The 19,759-nt window shown below is 36.2% G+C and overlaps 1 protein-coding gene across 2 annotated transcripts in view; it reads left to right on the forward strand.

Moving 5' to 3' along the window:
* Positions 1–19,759, forward strand: part of LOC121426254 (CCR4-Not complex 3'-5'-exoribonuclease subunit Ccr4-like) — a 29,842-nt gene that overhangs the window by 3,519 nt on the left and 6,564 nt on the right. The window contains exons 2-3 of one of the 2 annotated variants that reach the window (XM_041622485.1): positions 17,197–17,465; positions 18,507–18,683. In XM_041622485.1, coding sequence (XP_041478419.1) covers positions 17,211–17,465; positions 18,507–18,683 — 432 coding nt within the window. In that variant the 5' untranslated portion in view covers positions 17,197–17,210. The remainder of the gene's footprint in view (positions 1–17,196; positions 17,466–18,506; positions 18,684–19,759) is intronic. The other variant, XM_041622486.1, reaches the window with a different exon arrangement.

Raw genomic sequence — 19,759 nt, forward strand, 5'->3', positions numbered from 1 at the left:
TACCCCATTGTCAAGGTAGATTTAAATTACCCCATTCTTGATTGCGGAGATTACCCTATATTCTTGAACATATAGAGGTGGTCTGAGTGGTGGCGGATTTCAATAGAAAGATGACCTCTTGATTGGTATATAGGGGTATGTCAAGGGGAGATTATCACTTTGTCAGCGCTGGTGACTGTCTTGTTACTTTGATGTTCCCCGATGTGCCTTCTATTCGAAAACCGTGTTTGCAACTAATCCCAATTATGAGACTATTTGGCATCAAAATGAAAGCCTAACTGCACCTTTTTCATAGACTTCGTTTGAAAATAAAATACTTACGTTTAAGGTAAAATTGGAATATAAGAAGGCGCTTTATAATATGTAAACCAAATATTGTCACTTTTAAGCTTTATTCTTTAAATCAAATGTAAAAATAAATGTAAAATAATCTCACAAGCCTAATCTAAATAGTGCGGGCGCAAAGCGCCCGCTTTTTTAAAATTTTTTATTTCATGTATTTTGTCCTAAAATAGCATTCTGGCAATGCTTCTGATCCTAAACGAGATGAATGAATTTAGTACGCATTGATCGTTCTGATAAAAAAAGGAATCTGTTAACGGCTGCTCGTAATTATCCGTAAATTAAAACGTTACATATTTCAACAATTAGATAATGCGAGCGCGAAGCGTGAGCTGAAAATATTTACTTTTCTACCTGAAGAATGGAAGTTCTAAGCAATTTTTGTAATCATGAAAAAGGTACATACATAACTAAGTAATCGATGCGAGCGCGAAGCGCAAGCGGAAAATTTGAGATTTGTAGAATAGTGAGTGGATATGGATCACATTTAAAAAGGAACATATATGATTCATTATTATTACTTTGAGTTTTGACATAGGGCCGGAAAATTCTAAGAACAATATTCCATCATATGAAAATTATGACTGTCTTCCTATTTCTCTTCTTATCAAATCGCGAGATGAAACTTTTTGATATTCCATTCTGAAAAAGGGACAATTTATCATTAAATTAATTTATTAATCTAATAAGCCTAATCAGAGCGCGAAATCTGTCAATATTATAGCACTTCTATAATTATGAATAAGATGCATGAGTTGATATATTTTCAAAAATCAATGTGCGCGCAAATCGCCAGCCGAAAATTGTTGATAAACTGTCATAAAATGGAGATTTTAATTAGTTTGTAATATAATTAATATTGAAATTTTCATAACTCACCAATCAAAATGCGAGCGTGCAGCGCTAGCTAATATGTTTTCACAATCTGACATGAATAGGGATATTTTGATAACTAAAATAGAATACAGGAAAATAATAGGTACCTGACAAATCAAATTTTGTGAGCGCGCAGCGGGAGCAGAAAATGTTAATATTCAGACAATTTTTTTTTTTCAGAACACTTTTTAAAAATGAAAGTTCGATTTCCGAGTTAAAATATGTTATGTATATTGACTTAAAAATTTGATATTTTAAGTTCCATATGTGTAAATCACCTAAAAGGCAATGCGAGCGCGAAGCATGAGCGAAAATTTTATTTAATGACATGAAAGAATTCTTTTTAATTGTTTTTCCCTCATCTTATTTATTCAATCGTTGTCCTCCTCCTATGTTTTTTCTCCTCTCTTTTCCTTTTTTTTCTTTCTTTCACCGTTTTTTTTGCTCCGCCAATAGAGGGAGGAGGGAGGGGCGGGCCCCTTGCCCCCACTAGATCCAACTCAGGAACAATCTAACAGAAAGTACTAAACAAGCAGATTCAAGAGAGAAATTGAAATTTATTTATTTATTTTTTTTTTTTTGGGGGGGGGGGGGTAAATAGCCTTTCCCGCCGCATGTGGAGCCCCCTATCGTTTACAGCCTACTGTTAACTGTGCAACGACTTTAATTTTTGGTGAAATTCATTCTCTCTTTCTATTTGTTCCGTAGCGTTTAGATACATGTTTTGTGCTTCACTTGTAAGTGGTATACAAATAATGTAAATTCCTATTAATGGCGTGCGCTTCCCGATCTCCTTATCGAAATCAATATTAATGAAAGAGCACAATATTGTTCTCGCTCTAATGGAGGGGGGGGGGGGGGTGTCAGTGTTCTATCAAGCAAAAGACGTAGGCCTATATGTGCATAAGTTCATATCATTGGTGTAATGATAAAGAACCTGATGAATTCTGTTTTTGTATATCAACGTTATCATAAAGTTAATACAAATGACAATCAATATGATTCAGACGTACACCGCTTTAACTGATATAACATGCATCCAGAAATCGAAATGTCCGATGAATTCAAAACGTACGTAGCAGGAATGCCATGCAATTCGGATGTTACAGCACTCTAAAATTAGAATAATCTCGTATTACAAATGTCAATTTTGCTAAAAATGCACATAAACTCATAACTTGATAGACTCTTGGGGATGATATCGTTGGGAGTACCTTTAGAATCCAATGTCATGAATCGATTACAAGAGCAACGTCCTATTCCTAATAATGTTGCCTCCGTTGTGCAATGATAGCAATTTGTCGCCCTCTATGTTCGTGAACGAATTAATCGGGAGATGGATAAAGGATAGAGGGGGGGGGGGGTAGCCCCGTAAGGAGTAAGGTACACGACTTGTCCAATATGGTTGATGCCCGGGGGTTGATGTGTAAGAGAGAGTGGCAGCAATATTAGATGTAAAATGAGAGGACTTATAAAGGGAAGATATGAAGGGTCAATGAGGGGGAGCGTGATGGAGGACATATAATCATGTTCATGATGTTTATATTTTGTAAAGGAATGATATACGTTGATATGTATACAGGGATAACGGGAGATTTTTATGTCATGTATATGAATACTTATACTTGAATACTATTGGATACATGGATACTTGGATACGTGGATACGTGGATACGCGGATACGTGGATACGTGGATACTTGGATACTTGGATACTATTGGATACATGGATACGTGGATACGTGGATACGTGGATACGTGGATACGTGGATACGCGGATACGTGGATACGTGGATACGTGGATACTTGGATACTATTGGATACATGGATACTTGGATACGTGGATACGCGGATACGCGGATACGTGGATACGTGGATACTTGGATACTATTGGATACATGGATACTTGGATACGTGGATACGCGGATACGCGGATACGTGGATACGTGGATACTTGGATACTATTGGATACATGGATACATGGATACTTGGATACGTGGATACGTGGATACGTGGATACGCGGATACGCGGATACGTGGATACTTGGATACTATTGGATACATGGATACTTGGATACGTGGATACGCGGATACGCGGATACGTGGATACGTGGATACTTGGATACTATTGGATACATGGATACTTGGATACGTGGATACGCGGATACGCGGATACGTGGATACGTGGATACTTGGATACTATTGGATACATGGATACATGGATACTTGGATACGTGGATACGCGGATACGTGGATACGTGGATACATGGATACTTGGATACTTGGATACTATTGGATACATGGATACTTGGATACGTGGATACGTGGATACGTGGATACGTGGATACGTGGATACTATTGGATACATGGATACTTGGATACGTGGATACGCGGATACGTGGATACGTGGATACTTGGATACTATTGGATACATGGATACATGGATACTTGGATACGTGGATACGCGGATACGTGGATACGTGGATACATGGATACTTGGATACTTGGATACTATTGGATACATGGATACTTGGATACGTGGATACGTGGATACGCGGATACGTGGATACGTGGATACTATTGGATACATGGATACTTGGATACGTGGATACGTGGATACGCGGATACGTGGATACTTGGATACTATTGGATACATGAATACTTGGATACGCGGATACGCGGATACGTGGATACTATTGGATACATGGATACGTGGATACGCGGATAAGCTGATATGTGGATAGTTTGGTACTATGAAGGAACATCAAGGAGTTCCTGATACTCTAGAACATGGAAACCACATAAAGAAGTACATGATACTAAAAGAACTTTTAGAACGAAGCATCACGCACCCTAATTACCCTTTCTGCCAGATAATTTACATCGTTTTTAATTTGTATTTTTCTTGAGAGAAAGATAGAAAAGGCTACTTTAATAAGTTAATTGTTCCAAATTGGCTGCTCTCTTTATAGCGAAACATGTATCAATTGCCTATGCCCATATAATTACAATTTTAGCTATAAATTTTAAACCTTTTTAGAATTGATTTTATTTAATTAAGTTGATTTCAGTAAACAAAACATAAATAAACTGTTTGGATTATTATAGATTTTTCAGTAAAGGCTAATATAATAACATGTACGAATATGGAGCTTATAAAAGGTGAACTCTATACCCAAAAAATTATTGATTTGAATAAGTAGGAAAATGAGTAACAAGCTATTTCATCCAAAAAGGTAAAATAGGAAAGTTATGCCTTTTCCATTTTTTTGAAACAAATTAATTTCATTCAGGGCTATGTCTTGTTGCGCTTTTATCTCGTTGTTTATAAAGCGCTATAAAGAACCAATTTTACTTAAACACCTACAGATTCGGTCATCGGATTTAAGCAGTCATTCCTACTCCCTGGGTGTAACTTAGCCATTCGTCAATGTGATTTGTCTCGTTTTGATTATGAATTATCTAATATGAGTCGTTCTATTTATCATTTTTAACTTAAAACTAGAGATTTAATAGTTAAAAAATGACCTGATAATTAAATTTTTTTGTCCGATTTTTTAAGAAAGATGTGAATAAGAAGTAAAGGAGTGAATAAAAAGTTTTGTTAATGAGTTATTGCATGAATGGCATATAATTTATTTTTTTCAAAAATTATAGAAAGAATGAACTTGATGAAGAGAAAAGGATAGGAATAAGAAGTAAGGGAGTGCAATAATTTTTTTGTGAATGAGATACTGGATTACTGCATCATTGGCATATAAATTACTTATTTAAAAACAATTATCTTCCTACTTAACATCCAGATGACTTTCAAAAGAGCATGGAGTACTAGAACTGCATTTGTAACAGAACATCGGCATGCAATGACGCGTTTGATATAATATTTCGTTTTGAGCACAAATTGGATTTGACTTTCATTGGTTGGTTATTATGTGAATGTCTCGTTCTGATTATAAATACGAATAAGTATTAGTCCTATATGACTCGTTTTATTCTTAATTCTTTATTATGAAATGTAATTTATAATATGTCATGAATTTATGCCTAGATAAGTATTGAATAAAGTGACCGGATTATGAAAAGGCTGATTTTCTTACCGCTATTTGAAATGGTGAAGAGGAATGTTATCTGACTAAACTTAGTGATACGTGGATACTTGGATACTATTGGATACATGAATACTTGGATACGTGGATACGTGGATACGCGGATACGTGGATACTATTGGATACATGGATACGTGGATACGCGGATAAGCTGATATGTGGATAGTTTGGTACTATGAAGGAACATCAAGGAGTTCCTGATACTCTAGAACATGGAAACCACATAAAGAAGTACATGATACTAAAAGAACTTTTAGAACGAAGCATCACGCACCCTAATTACCCTTTCTGCCAGATAATTTACATCGTTTTTAATTTGTATTTTTCTTGAGAGAAAGATAGAAAAGGCTACTTTAATAAGTTAATTGTTCCAAATTGGCTGCTCTCTTTATAGCGAAACATGTATCAATTGCCTATGCCCATATAATTACAATTTTAGCTATAAATTTTAATCCTTTTAGAATTGATTTTATTTAATTAAGTTGATTTCAGTAAACAAAACATAAATAAACTGTTTGGATTATTATAGATTTTTCAGTAAAGGCTAATATAATAACATGTACGAATATGCAGCTTATAAAAGGTGAACTCTATACCAAAAAAATTATTGATTTGAATAAGTAGGAAAATGAGTAACAAGCTATTTCATCAAAAAAGGTAAAATAGGAAAGTTATGCCTTTTCAATTTTTTTGAAACAAATTAATTTCATTCAGGGCTATGTCTTGTTGCGCTTTTATGTCGTTGTTTATAAAGCGCTAAAGAACCAATTTTACTTAAACACCTACAGATTCGGTCATCGGATTTAAGCAGTCATTCCTACTCCCTGGGTGTAACTTAGCCATTCGTCAATGTGATTTGTCTCGTTTTGATTATGAATTATCTAATATGAGTCGTTCTATTTATCATTTTTAACTTAAAACTAGAGATTTAATAGTTAAAAAATGACCTGATAATTCAAAGAAGAAAATAATGACATTTATGGCTTATTTCCAACATATGGAAATTAAGTTTTGAAATATGACATGCTTACTAAACATATGCAATTTGATTTAATATATAAAATGTCACTTCATAATTCCTTCAGTCCACAGATACAGATACAAAACCACACGTAATGCTTTGAGACTATAGGGCTACCATGTAAGATTAAGACCCCAAATTCTTGAAAGGTGGGATTAAGACTTGGGTACTTTATAGTGAATAGTGATTACGTAATCTATTCAAGTTCATGACCGGCGTGAGACTCATTCTTACTTTTGGTTGAATACAATGCACACGTGTCACTGTTATTTTCTAAGAGTTTAAAGAGCTTGTGGTGTTAATTAGCGTCAATAGTGGACAATTTACGTTAAAGCTCCATTGTGTATTTAAAAAAGTATGTATTACATGCCCTCATGAAGAAAGAACAGAATCATGTCCAATGGATAGATGTGATAAAAGAAGCAATTCAAGTGAAATATATAATAAAGTAATGGGGAGAATTGTTTACAAGTGACATCACACATGTTTGTCGCATTGCCAATTTGCTATCTCCATAGCAATAGTGATCGCAATGTAACACAATTTGACGCCCCCGTTGGTGAAACATCAATTTCGCGCCCCTTCTAGTTTAAGGTCAGTCTGTAGTCCCCTTGTTACGAGCAAGTAAGCGCCCCCCTGTTTATTTTCATTTTGGTCCCTTTGTTTTGTCTTTTTCTCTTTTCCTTTTTTCTTTTTCGTATTCCATCTTTTTCTCTCTTTCCCCCTTATTTCTCTTTCTCTTCATGCTGATCCTCCTTTTTATCAATCTTTTCCTGTTTTGTTTTTCCACTTTCCTCTTTTTCTCTCTTTCCTCTTATTTCTTTTCCTTTATAATTCCTCCTTTTTATTCAGCTTTTCTTTCCACTACCTCCTTCCCCTTTCAGGCCCCTTTTTTCCTACCTTGGGAGCAAAGGCAACGACTCCTCCCCCTCCCAGAATACGTGCATGATACTTAGAATACATAACTCTTAAAGGGGAAGTTCACCCTGACAAAAAAATTATTGTAAAAAAAACAGAAAAAATAATAGAAAATATTGCCGAAGGTTTGAGAAAAATTCATCAAATAATGAAAAAGTTATTAGAATTTCAATTAGTTGATTTGTGACGTCATATGCGAGCAGCATTCCTACATAGCGAATGGTAAAAAACAATGAAATGTTATTTTCTCAGAAAATTGAAAATGGTTTTCACTGGAGCTTTTGTATATCAAAATTTTGAAAATCATACATTTTATATTACATAACACATACGAAGCTGCTCGTTTATGACGTCACAAATCCCAAATTTTGAACTATAATAACTTACTCTTTAATAAATTTTCCTAAAACCTTCAATATTTTATACTATTTTTTCTGCTATTTTTACAACAAATTTTTCTTCAGGGTGAACTTCCCCTTTCAGTCAAGTGATTCGAATGCAAAGCGCGAATAAAAATATGTTATAGGGCTATTGCGATCAGAAATTTCATATTTTAATCACGTTTTGTATATACACAAGCGCGTATTTTGTGTGGAAATCGTATTTTGCTCCTGTGTCCCGGCGTCCCGACAAACCCTTCCCGGACGCCTATTTGTCCCGTATTTCAGAATATTGAACAAAATATAGTTAAAGGAGAATAAAACCATTGGAACAAGATAGCTTGTGTGAAAACAGAAAAATCAAAGAAACAGATCAACAAAAGTTTGAGAAAAATCAGACAAATAATGAGAAAGTTATGAGCATTCGAATATTGCGATCACTAATGCTATGTAGATAGCAAATTGGCAATGCGACAAAGATGTGTGATGTCACTTGTGAACAACTCTCCCCATTACTTTAGTATATATTTCACTTGAATTCCCTCTTTTATCATATCTATCCATAAATCATGTGTTCTTTCTACATGAGGGCATGTAAAACATATTTTTTTAAGAATACATCATGGATAAAGAGTTTGTATCATCATAAGAAAAAGCAAAAGAGACATTTTGAGGGTATTTTATAGTCCACCAAAGGGAAAGTTGTTCATCAGTGACATCACACATCCTTGTCGCATTGCCAATGGGAGGATCTCCATAGCATTAGTGATTGCAATATTCAAATGCTCATAACTTTCTCACTATTTGTCCGATTTTTCTCAAACTTTCTTTATTCTTATTCTTTGATTTTTCTGTTTCTACGCAAGCCTATTTGTTCCAAAGGTTTCATTCCCCTTTAATACATTTAAAAGTGGCGAATTTTCATTAAATAACCAACAGCTGACGAAGCAGGGACAACAATTAAATCGATAACTGTGAACTTTTGCAAGTTCTGCGGTGATTTCTTGCTAACCTAATACATTGCAAACGAACTGGCCTCCTGCCTGTGTGTGGCAGGCTACTAGCTAGGCATGGAGGATCGAAGCAAATTCTCAATGGTGCAAACATCTCACATGACAGTTTTTCCACCAAAATAATCACAAAATCGGCGGGAAATTCTTATAATTATACTATGGATTCTCAGATTAATGATTTGGAGATGTAATCGGAGGAACATGTTATTGACTTTTCATAGATCTAGTTGTTTCAGCTTTCGTTTTGAGTCTTGGTGTGCACGATGCTGCGATGCTTCATCTAATTTTTAAGTTTGACAATATTTTTCACTTTGAAATTTTATTCATTTCTAAAACATTTTATGTTTAAAATTTTGAAAATACATTAAAAACACCAAATAAAATTAAGATTTTTATTAGATGATTGGATTTTTTTGTTTACTTGAAGTTTGAACTTTCCCTTTTTCTTTATTTTATATATACCCTATATCCTTTCTGCTTGCCTTTTTTGTTCCATCTATCTTTCTTTCCTAGACATTTTCTTTTCTCTCTCTCTGTCTGTTCATTTTTCTTTCTTTCCTTCTTTATCAAATATACTTTTTTATTTCCTTCATTCTTTCTTTCCTTATAATTACCTTGGCATCCTTCTCTCTTCGTCTCCTGTTTCTTTTCGTTCTTTCTCTCCTTCCATTATTTTCTCTTTTTTCGTTCTCTCCTCCTAGCTTCATTCTTCCCTTCCACTGTTTATTCCTTTCTTTATTTTTCCCTTCTTATTCTTTTCCCTTATTTTTACTTTCTTTCTTTTGTTTCTTTCTTTCAAAGAATGAAGGAAACATGTTTATTTCCTTCATTCTTTCTTTCCTCCTTCTTTTTCTCACCTTTCCCCCTTTAATTCCCTCCTTTATTTTGTCTTTCAGACATTTAGTAATCTTCCCTTCCTTCCTTTCTTTCTTTCTTTCTTTCTTTCTACATTCATTTCAAAGAATGACGGAAACCTTTTTTTATCTCTTTTATTATTTCTTTCATCCTTCTTTTATTCTAACTTTCTGTTATTTTTTCTGTTTTCCTTTATTTTCTTTCCTTCCCAATCATCTCTTTTCTTTCTCTCCTTCGATCATTCTTTCGTTCACCTTCCCTTCTAATTCTTTATATTTTTTTTCAAAAGTCTTATAATTATACTATGGATTCTCAGAAGCCCACACTTTGTGTGGGTGGGCTTCTTTGTTGATCTTCGTTTGTCAATTGTCCCGTATTTCATTTTGTGAAATCTGGTCACCCTGGACTCTCCCTTCCTTTCCCCCTTTTGTCCACAAACATCCCAGATGCCCGGCCGTATCCTCGTATCCGCGTATCCTCGTATCCACGTATCCGCGTATCCTCGTATCCATGTATCATCGTATCCATGTATCCACTTATCCTACGTATCCACGTACGTATCCCAGTAGTATCCACGTATCCTCGTATCCATGTGTATCCACGTATCTTAGTATCCATGTATCCACTTCTGTCTCAAAGACTTATTAAGTATAAAGTTCTGAAAAAGTACGTCGTATCCATTGTTTTTCTCGTTTTAAAATCTAGAGATTTTTGTAATCGATTCATGACATTGGATTCTAAAGGTAAGCCCATCGGGGATATAAGAATCGCATCGACCGCGATATGCAATCAATTTTTATACTGCATCGGACTTGACACCCAGGGGGGGGCACTTCCATTCACGAGTGGATACCATGCGCGACCATGGGGTCTCGAAAAGCACCCTAAACACGTAATTTCCATATTCTGAAAATGTACCCCTTAACAAGTACTGGCGTGTGAAACCCTACCCTTAACAAGTATTGGAAACAAAACGATACTCTTGGCAAATGTTCCCTGAAATGAACCCCTAAATAACAAAAAGGAATGTTTTATTGTTACGGGTCCTTCGGTCGTCGGCTTTACCTTATTTGGTTTAGTACGACCCCACCTTCTACACCTCGCGCAAATCGGACCGTAAACACGAAGTGTTGGGGCAAAAAAGACATCCTTTATAAAACATTCTATCTTTGTTTTATCATCCCCGCAAATTCGACCCTAAACACGTAATTTTCCTAGCAAAATAGATACCCTTTTTTTCATTATTTTTGTGTTTTTGACACCCTTATCACGTTACGTACGTAACGTGCCCTATCGTGAAAAAGACATCCTTTTTACGTGTTTTTTTTTGGTCGCGCATGGTATCCACTCGTCAATGTAAGTGCCCCCCCCCCCCCCCGGGACTTGACATCCCGCAAAATCTTTCCCATAATTAGATTGCTATCCATTCTCTTTCTTTTTAATCTAAATATAATCTATGTCTTTCAGGATCATGATATGAAAACCCTTTTATAACAAACATGATAAAGGAAAAACGCGTCTCAAGTTATACATGGTTCATTGCCTCAAATATACCAATCATCTTCGCTTGTTAATGTTTACATTATCACTGATATTATTATTCATGTTATTCGTATTATCATGTCCATTAATATCACTTCAAAGTTCTAATTATCACCATCATCATCACTGTTATCATCATTCATTCATTATCTATTTCCAATCGTTCTCCAGTATCAATTTTATAGTTTATATCATTAAAAAAATATGAAAGATAATAGTAATGATTATGGTGATGTTGGTAATCATGAACATTATATCCGTTCTGTGAGATAATTTATGCGATTTTACACGCTAATCGCTCCTCGATGATGGTGAAAGAAATCTTTTAAATAGCACAACAGAAGTCGGGATGGTAGTTACTGCATACACGTACTTTAATACACTACATTATTACAAAAGATTCCCCATCGGGCGGGCCAACGGTCTTTTGAAGTAGGTTTATCTATTGAAATTACGACAATAATCACGACAGCGGATATGGGGAATTAAAGACTGTGGGCGTCTAGCTCTCTCATTGTTTTCTGTGACGAACCGCTGAGCATGCTATTGTCAATGATTCTCTACTATACGGGTGAGTGATCTTGCTCTTTCATGATCATAGGCCTGGGCAATGACTAAGAACAGTTCGATGAGTATCAATGCCAAGCAATCCTGAAAGGTCAATAATGTTCAATTCTCTTGATGGAGAAGTTTATATCATGGCCCTATTTGCTTTGGCTTTTAGGCCAGTAAGTGTACTAACTAATATTAGTTATAAATAAATAATCACGTTCCATCTATTTTAGAGTAATGATCTAATGCTAATATATCACTCTACATGTCTCCCTGCAGCTTACGGCCCCATATCTTCACCCGTAAGGTACAGAATTTTGAAGCTTAAATTATTGAACATAATGGCATCCTAGTATTGTAATGATGTAATCACTGCAATATAGATAAAAACATTAATTTAATTCTACTCACATTGATTTTACTTTAGAACAAACTCACCCCCCCCCCCCTCTTCTATTTCTTCTGTTTCTCCGTCGTTATTCTTCTTTTCCACCTTATTATTCTTCTTGTTCTCATCCTTCGCCCCCTTCTTCATCTACTCTTCTTACTCCTTCTCCTTTATCTTTTTTCTTCTTCATATCCTTAGTCGTCTTTCATTATTCTTTTTTCTCCACCTCATTCATTTCTGCTGCTTCTTTCTTTTCCCTCCTCCCCCTTTTCTACGTCTTCTCTCTTCTTGTTCTTCTGCCCACCTGCTCTTCTTATACGTCTCCTACTGCTTTTCCTTCGTTCTTCTTCTTTTTCTTCTTGAATCTCCTTCTTTTCTCTATCTTTGTTTTTCCTCTCCGTATCCTTCCTCATCCCTCATTATTATTATCATCCCTTTTTACTGCTCCCCCATTCTACATGTACGTCTGCTTCTCCTTGGTAATTCTCAGTCTTCTCCTCCTTCTCCCACCCGATCGATTCATGAAGATGAAATTATAATGAAATAATAGAAATGTTAACGAAGATAATACTTATAATAGAGAAATGAAGATGATTGCGATAGTAACAGCGGTGATGACGATATCGATAACTATGGGAGGTTATAGACCATGAACAGCACAAGATATCAGGAGCAATTTTAAATATGATTACATGACGATTTCGATACGAAATATTTATCATAAATCTAGATCTAGTACATTAATGTGCACTTCAGGGGCGGATCCAGCTTTCGCCATTAGGGGGGCTGATAAATATTTTCAGCAAAATTTTTCTCTATTGGCCGCATAATTCTATTTTTTGTTGGTTTTTCAGGGGGTAGTCCTAACTGAAGACTGAAGTTTTAAGTAAATGTTAGTTTTTATTGTTATAAACAAGATAAGGTATCTCATGTGGTCATAATATAAAATGCGAGCGCGAAGCGCGTGCAAAAAAATCGAAGATTCTGAGCAGTTTTTATAATAATGAACAAAGATAAGTATCCAACTAAACAATGCGAGCGCGAAGCGCGAGCCGAAACGTGAAAATTAAGGGACTCAATTAGGACTGTTTTTAGTGATTAGTGAAGAGGATACAAGTATCACTAATTAAGTAATGAGTGATATTCCGACCTGAAAACTGGACGGTCTAAGTGCGTTTTTATTCAAAATTAAAGAACAAGCTTGTTTGCATGTCTCAAACAATTAAATGCAAGCGCGAAGCACGAGCTTATTTTTTTGATAAACTGACATGATACAGGAGCATTTTGACAAATTTTGGAAAGAATTTCCAAAGAGGATAGGTTACTCACAAATAAAACAATGCGAGCGCGCAGCGCGAGCTGAAAATTTTGATATAACAATTTGTGTAAATCAAACAAAAAAATGAAAGCTTGATGCGTGAGCTAAAATATTGTGTGCAAATTGATTTCAGAACTGGATATATAAAGTGCCATTTAATCCTCTTGAATGGGATTCATTAGACAGTTAATGCGAGCGCGATGCGCGAGCGAATTTTTTTTATATAAAGTCTGTTTTCCAATTCTTCCCCTCATCTTTTTCTTGTTTCCTTTCGGGGTCGGGCCGGCCGTTACGAGGCTGTAAATTACACATCATGGGTATAATAGCTCTTTCTTACTTTTCTTCCTGCTTTTCGTAGTTTCTATCAAGAAACATTTTTTTCTGCAGGTTGTCAAAAAATAGGGGGGCCGGGGCCGGCTCGGCCCCCTCCTGGATCCGCGCCTGCACTTATCTTTGTAGAATAATGAAATCGCCGCTCAATATCGATAATTCTGATGATTGCTAAAACATGTGAGGGTGCCGTGGCCGAGTGGTCTAAGGCGCCTGGCTATACATGGAAAGTCCGGGGTTCGATCCCCGGCTACGACACCTGTGCTCTTTTATCCTGCATTCAAATAAATGGAAATGCTTCACGCATTATTTGTAACTAGGTGTGTACTTGTTTTTTTTTGTTTTTTTTTTAAAAAGCATACGTGGTACAGTGTGTTATAATATTGCCTCAAAAATACCTGACATTTGATGGAATTCTGTGCTTATATCGCTCATTTCTCAGCACTTTTACCATTTTCTTTCACAGGGCTATTTGGCAAATATTTTTCATTTATACAAACAAACACTTCGTTGGTAAAATTTATTGCATTCTGATCGAACTAATTTTCTGATCGTTACCACAATTGGTATTTATCTTTAATTCCGAACATTACGTTTAATACGTTAAACCAATTAAATGAAGTTATACTTTAGTCTGTTATATGTTTTTATGTTGTACACTCATGCCCCGAGAGGGGATCGATAGTGTGAATAAAATGTAAATCTAAATCAGGGGTGGATCCAGCCTCCGCCAATAGGGGGAGGATGATTTCATTTTTCACCCATATTTTCCCCGATCGGCCGCCCAAGGTTGATATTTGTTTATTTCTTTGAATTGGTTGTCCCAGTAGCGTAATGATTATTAAAGTTATTTTCTAAGTCTTCGCCTCATCTTATTCACTCGCCTTCCTCCTCCTATGTTTCCCCTTCTTTTTCTCCTCTCTTTTTCTTTCTTTCCCCTTTTTTTGCACCGCCACTAGGGGGGGGGGGCGGGCCCTATGTAAATGTAAATCCAACCAAGAATTGGGTCTATACAACATAATGTCTAAAGGTCGGGGGCGGATCCATGACAGGGGGGAAATTAGGTTCGCTTTCAAGGGGGGGGGGGGCACTCTTCTGTTTTGGCTGCATTTTGCATTACAAATTTTAATTGTGCCTCTCATAATGGGGGGGGGGGGTAGAAAGGTAACGGAAATTTGAGGATGCTGATTCATTCATGGCATACAATATTCAAATAGACGACCACAATTTCGTAAATATCCAGTCCACGCGCATGCGTACTCTCATTCCGAAGACGCAAGTCATGAATTTTGGGGAAAATGTTTTTAACCCCCCCCCCCACCTGATCACGAATTCTGCGAGAACACAACTCTGCTTTCTCATGAATATTGATTTCGATGCAGAAGCAGCAATCGGGATGCGCACGCATTTGGTCAAACAACGAAAAAAAAAGATTAATATTAATCGATGACAGTCGTTTTTAACACAATCGGACATTGATGTCGAGGGACATGGAATCGCTTATCTGGAGAACCCCTCTCAAATTTCCGAGTTTTTTCCCACTCTTTCAACTGTATTTCCTCCATTTTTTTTCTCACCCTTCCTCTTTTTCCATCCCAATATTATTTTCTTATTTCTCTCTATTTCCCCTTCCTTTCCTCTCCCTTTGACTTCTTAGTTTTCTTTTTCCTCTTTTCACAATCTCTTTTGGTCCCGCTTCTTTACAACATGGAGATAAAGAAAATTAAGAGACAATATGTTATCCTGGGGAAATTGTTGCCCGTCAAAAATTTTTAGAAACTATTTAAAACAGTTTCTAATAAATCTTTGTAAATCTTTGATCTATCTATGCCTAATAGTTTCAAGCTGTTCCGGTCATATTTATTTTATCATTCTATTTCCTTCTGGGTTTTTTTTGGAGGGGGGGGGGGGCTCTCGACACTTGTTTGAGATGCGAGTAATAATTAATATTCTAAGTCGACGTGAATTATACGAATGGCTTGGGCCTACGAAACGAAAATATGTGGAATCTTATTTTCCCACCTAAAACATCATGAATTGACTCTCTTCCAATTGCAAAAAAGAGGTTTTCATGTTTATTGCAGCAAATTCGTAAGATCAGTAACGATTAATGACAGGTGCGTGATTTTTTATTAAGCTACCGTGGCTTTATGAATGCACCAGAACTTCCATTATAGATGCGAACCACAGTTCAGAACAGTGACGCGAAATCTCGATCCAACAGTCAATATGAACATGATGAAGGCACACATTTGTTTTGGTCGTAGAGGGAGCTATTTAGAATAAATTCTTCGGCCTTTCGACAGAAATTAAGACTTGCAGGAAAGACGAACAAAAGAACGGTGGCATCAAAGGGCCTTTGATGGCGACCGTTCCTTTGAAGAGAAAGGAACGTTGGGCGGGAAAGCCGAAGCGAAAACCCGGATGCGGGAAGAACGATGAAGAACGGTGCATGGACTTTTGACAGCCAGCTACCTTAGGGGTCATGCGCAATTCAAGGTCAAGGTCAATTTTGAATTTGATAATGTGCTTTTGAGACAAGGTTGTTGATCTCCAAACTTTCAAGTTTGAGTTTGTCTTTGCCTTTCTACTTTCTAACATCCTCACCAAAAAAGGTTCCATTCTTGGAATTGCCCTGGGGCTGATTGCATGAAAAGGTCTTTGCAAGGACCGTCTTTCTTGTCACCCATTTTTTATGATGCGCCATGTGAAACGCATTTTAGATAAATTATCTGCAAACATATTTTATTCGTTCGTTAAAATAAACAAAATATTTGTTCATAAAATGATGTGATATATGAAATTGTATAAATTTTTATTTAAAAGCAAGCTAACAAATCTTACTTTTTAATTATAAATTTCAGAAACACCTCGCTTATAGCGCATCATAAAAGATGGGCAGCACGAAAGATGGTCCTTGGAAAGACCCTTTCATGCAATCGGCGGATCGGCCCCAGGATGTGAATTTTGTGCAATAGTATACAGGGGTGATATTTTTTTGAAAATAAAAGATGCTTAAATGCACTAGAATTGGAAAATACCTTCACTTCATGAGAATTTAATAAATGTAATACTTTAATATTATGAAATAAACATTCTCAAAAGAAGTCCCTTTATATATTTCCAATAATAAATAACAAGTAAATAAATACAAAATAATTGAATGATAATATTTGTCAAAGAATATAAATGTCAATATACAGGAAGAAAAACAACAATAGAATGGATAGAATATTGAAGAATGATGAAAAAAAACAGTCATAACAACAGAAAAAACAAAGGAATGAATGAATCCACTAATTTACATACTCTGAAGAAAGATTATATAATATAAACCAGTGTAATGCTTAATGATATCAATAAAGAACTCCCTTAGGTTTCAATAAGAAATAAGATAAAATTAAATAACAAAAAAATAATTTAATCAAAATAATATCAAAGAAAATGATAATATAACAGTGGAATGAACAGAAATAAGACTTGTCAATAGACCAGTTCGTAGATAGTTCATGGACAATTTCGGTCAAATGACCTTTCATTTCTTTAATTATGATAGAAAGATTTCAAAGTATGGCAAGCCAAGAACTTCAGAACAGCATGCATCATTCTCAGATTGACTGGAAGACATCATTGCCCCCATTAGATGCATCAACAGGTGCTGCAGCGGTTACCATAGTTTCCTACAATATCCTAGCATCCATCCACATCAAGCCGCAGGGATACCCGTTCTGCCCGACAGGACACCGGGAGACGATTGAAAGGCATCACCAGTTGATGGTTGAACTTCGTATCCATGGCGATGCAGACATCATTTGCTTACAAGAGGTACATGTAGATCTAAAATTAAAAAAAAAAGATTGTATGTATGGGTTTGTGGCTTTCTTTTACCTTTCATCTATATTCATAATTATGATGGATTCCAATATCTTTCATAGATATACCAAGAATATATTTTGAATTTCAATTTGAACTAGATGATATCTCAGGAACCATTCATCGTTGTAAAATATTGGATAGTTATACCTGGTATTTGTATTTTGAATCTTAGGAAGATTTAGGTACGTCAGTCTTCCATTGTAGAACCTGCAAAATAAATGTATGCATTTATCACAAGATACCGGATTATGATAATGATAATTGGTTCATTTGTGAGCAAAATTTCTAAAAATAAATAACAATTCAGGTGAGGGTTCTTGAATTCTCTTTAGGGTTTGATAAAGCAAAGACAAATGCCCATTGAAAGCAAACAGAGCACCCTTCCATGAAAGATTGTACTTCTTGATAATTAATAGCTTTGCCAGGATTATATCCTTGCTTCCCTTTTTTCTAAAATTATATTGTTTTCAATATGAAGAAGATGATCATTGTTTTGTGACAGTGGATGGGAGAATCTATCACATCTTTGAATGGATTTGTTGATAACGTTCTGTGCTTCATCTGGGAAAGATAGCTTGATAATCCAAATCACCTTAAGAAATAGTCTGCCCGTTCATCATCAGTAATTATTTGTAAAATAATGTTCGATAATGTCACATCACTTTTTATGAAATGTTTATGCAATAATATTCTGTTGATATTGTGGCCCAGTGGATTTGTCTTCAGACTTTGAAACAGATGGTCATGTGTTTGAATCCCAGCCATGGCGTAATTTCCTTCAGCAAGAAAAAATCCACAGTGTACTGCACTCAACCCAGGTGAGGTAAATGGGTACCGGTAGGAAGTAATTCCTGGAAAAGCTTTGTGCGCTATGAATGCCTAGCTTAGCCGGGTAATATAGGAGCGCCTTGAGCACCTAACAAGATGGATATATGCGCAATATAAATACCCTATATTATTATTATAAACATGTTCGCTTGTTTATTTCAGGTAGAGACCGATTACTACACCCAGACGTTACTTCCAGAACTGCAGAGTCTGGGTTACCATGGTGTTCACCATCAGAAGGCACTGGGAGTACCAGAGGGTGTGGCCACCTTCTACCGCTCAGAAAGGTTCAGGCTTGAGAAGCAAGAGGCTGCTCATTTCAAAGACTGGATAGCTCAGGTAAGATATATGCTTTTCACACTGTACTTTTTTTCCTTAACCCCGGACCCCGGGACATTGGTGGGTCTAAGGGGGGGGGCGGGCCTTAGCCCCACCAATGTCCCGGGGTTAAGCTTAGCCCACTTCGTTTTCACACTACGTTTTAGCAAAGTGGGCTAGCACGGTAAATAGTAAGGTACTATCTCGCCCTGCAAAAAAGCAGGGTTAGCCGGCTTTTATGTGGACCACAATTGTGGGGCTAAGAGATGCAGTGTGAAAACGAAACAGGGCTAAGGAAAGTGGGGCTAAGCATTAGCCAATCACAGAAGTCGAAATTGCACATTGATCACGCTCTGTATGGTAAAATCATCAATATTCATGAGCTGTGGAATAGTCCGGGCTTAAGGCGTTAACCTTCGCTAAGCAGATAGTATGAGGTTAAAGAAATGCAATGTGAAAAGCATATTTAGAGGTAGCATTTCTCTACCAAGTACACTCGGTCAAACCAGCGTTAGCAACTACCTCTCTATGAATAAACATTCATGTTTTGACCCTTCATCTGATGAAAATGTGTCCGTAATGTTTTGATGAGCGCAGCATTCATAATATTATATTTGGAAATATTAAACTCCCTTTTTGTCTCACCTGCGAAGCAAAGTGAGACTATAGGCGCCGCTTTTCCGACGGCGACGGCGGCGGCGGCGTCAACATCAAATCTTAACCTGAGGTTAAGTTTTTGAAATGACGTCATAACTTAGAAAATATATGGACCTAGTTCATGAAACTTGGACATAAGGTTAATCAAGTATCACTGAACATCCTGCATGAGTTTCACGTCACATGACCAAGGTCAAAGGTCATTTAGGGTCAATGAGCTTTGGCCGAATTGGGGATATCTGTTGAATTCCCATCATAACTTTGAAAGTTTATGGATCTGATTCATGAAACTTGGACATAATAGTAATCAAGCATCACTGAAAATTTTGTGCAAGTTTCAGGTCTCATGATTAAGGTCAAAGGTCATTTAGGGTCAATGAACTTTGGCCGAATCGGGGGTATCTGTTGAATTACCATCATAACTTTGAAAGTTTATTGGT

This window comes from Lytechinus variegatus, chromosome 13 (assembly GCF_018143015.1).
Source record: "Lytechinus variegatus isolate NC3 chromosome 13, Lvar_3.0, whole genome shotgun sequence".
Classification (NCBI taxonomy): Eukaryota; Metazoa; Echinodermata; class Echinoidea; order Temnopleuroida; family Toxopneustidae; genus Lytechinus; species Lytechinus variegatus.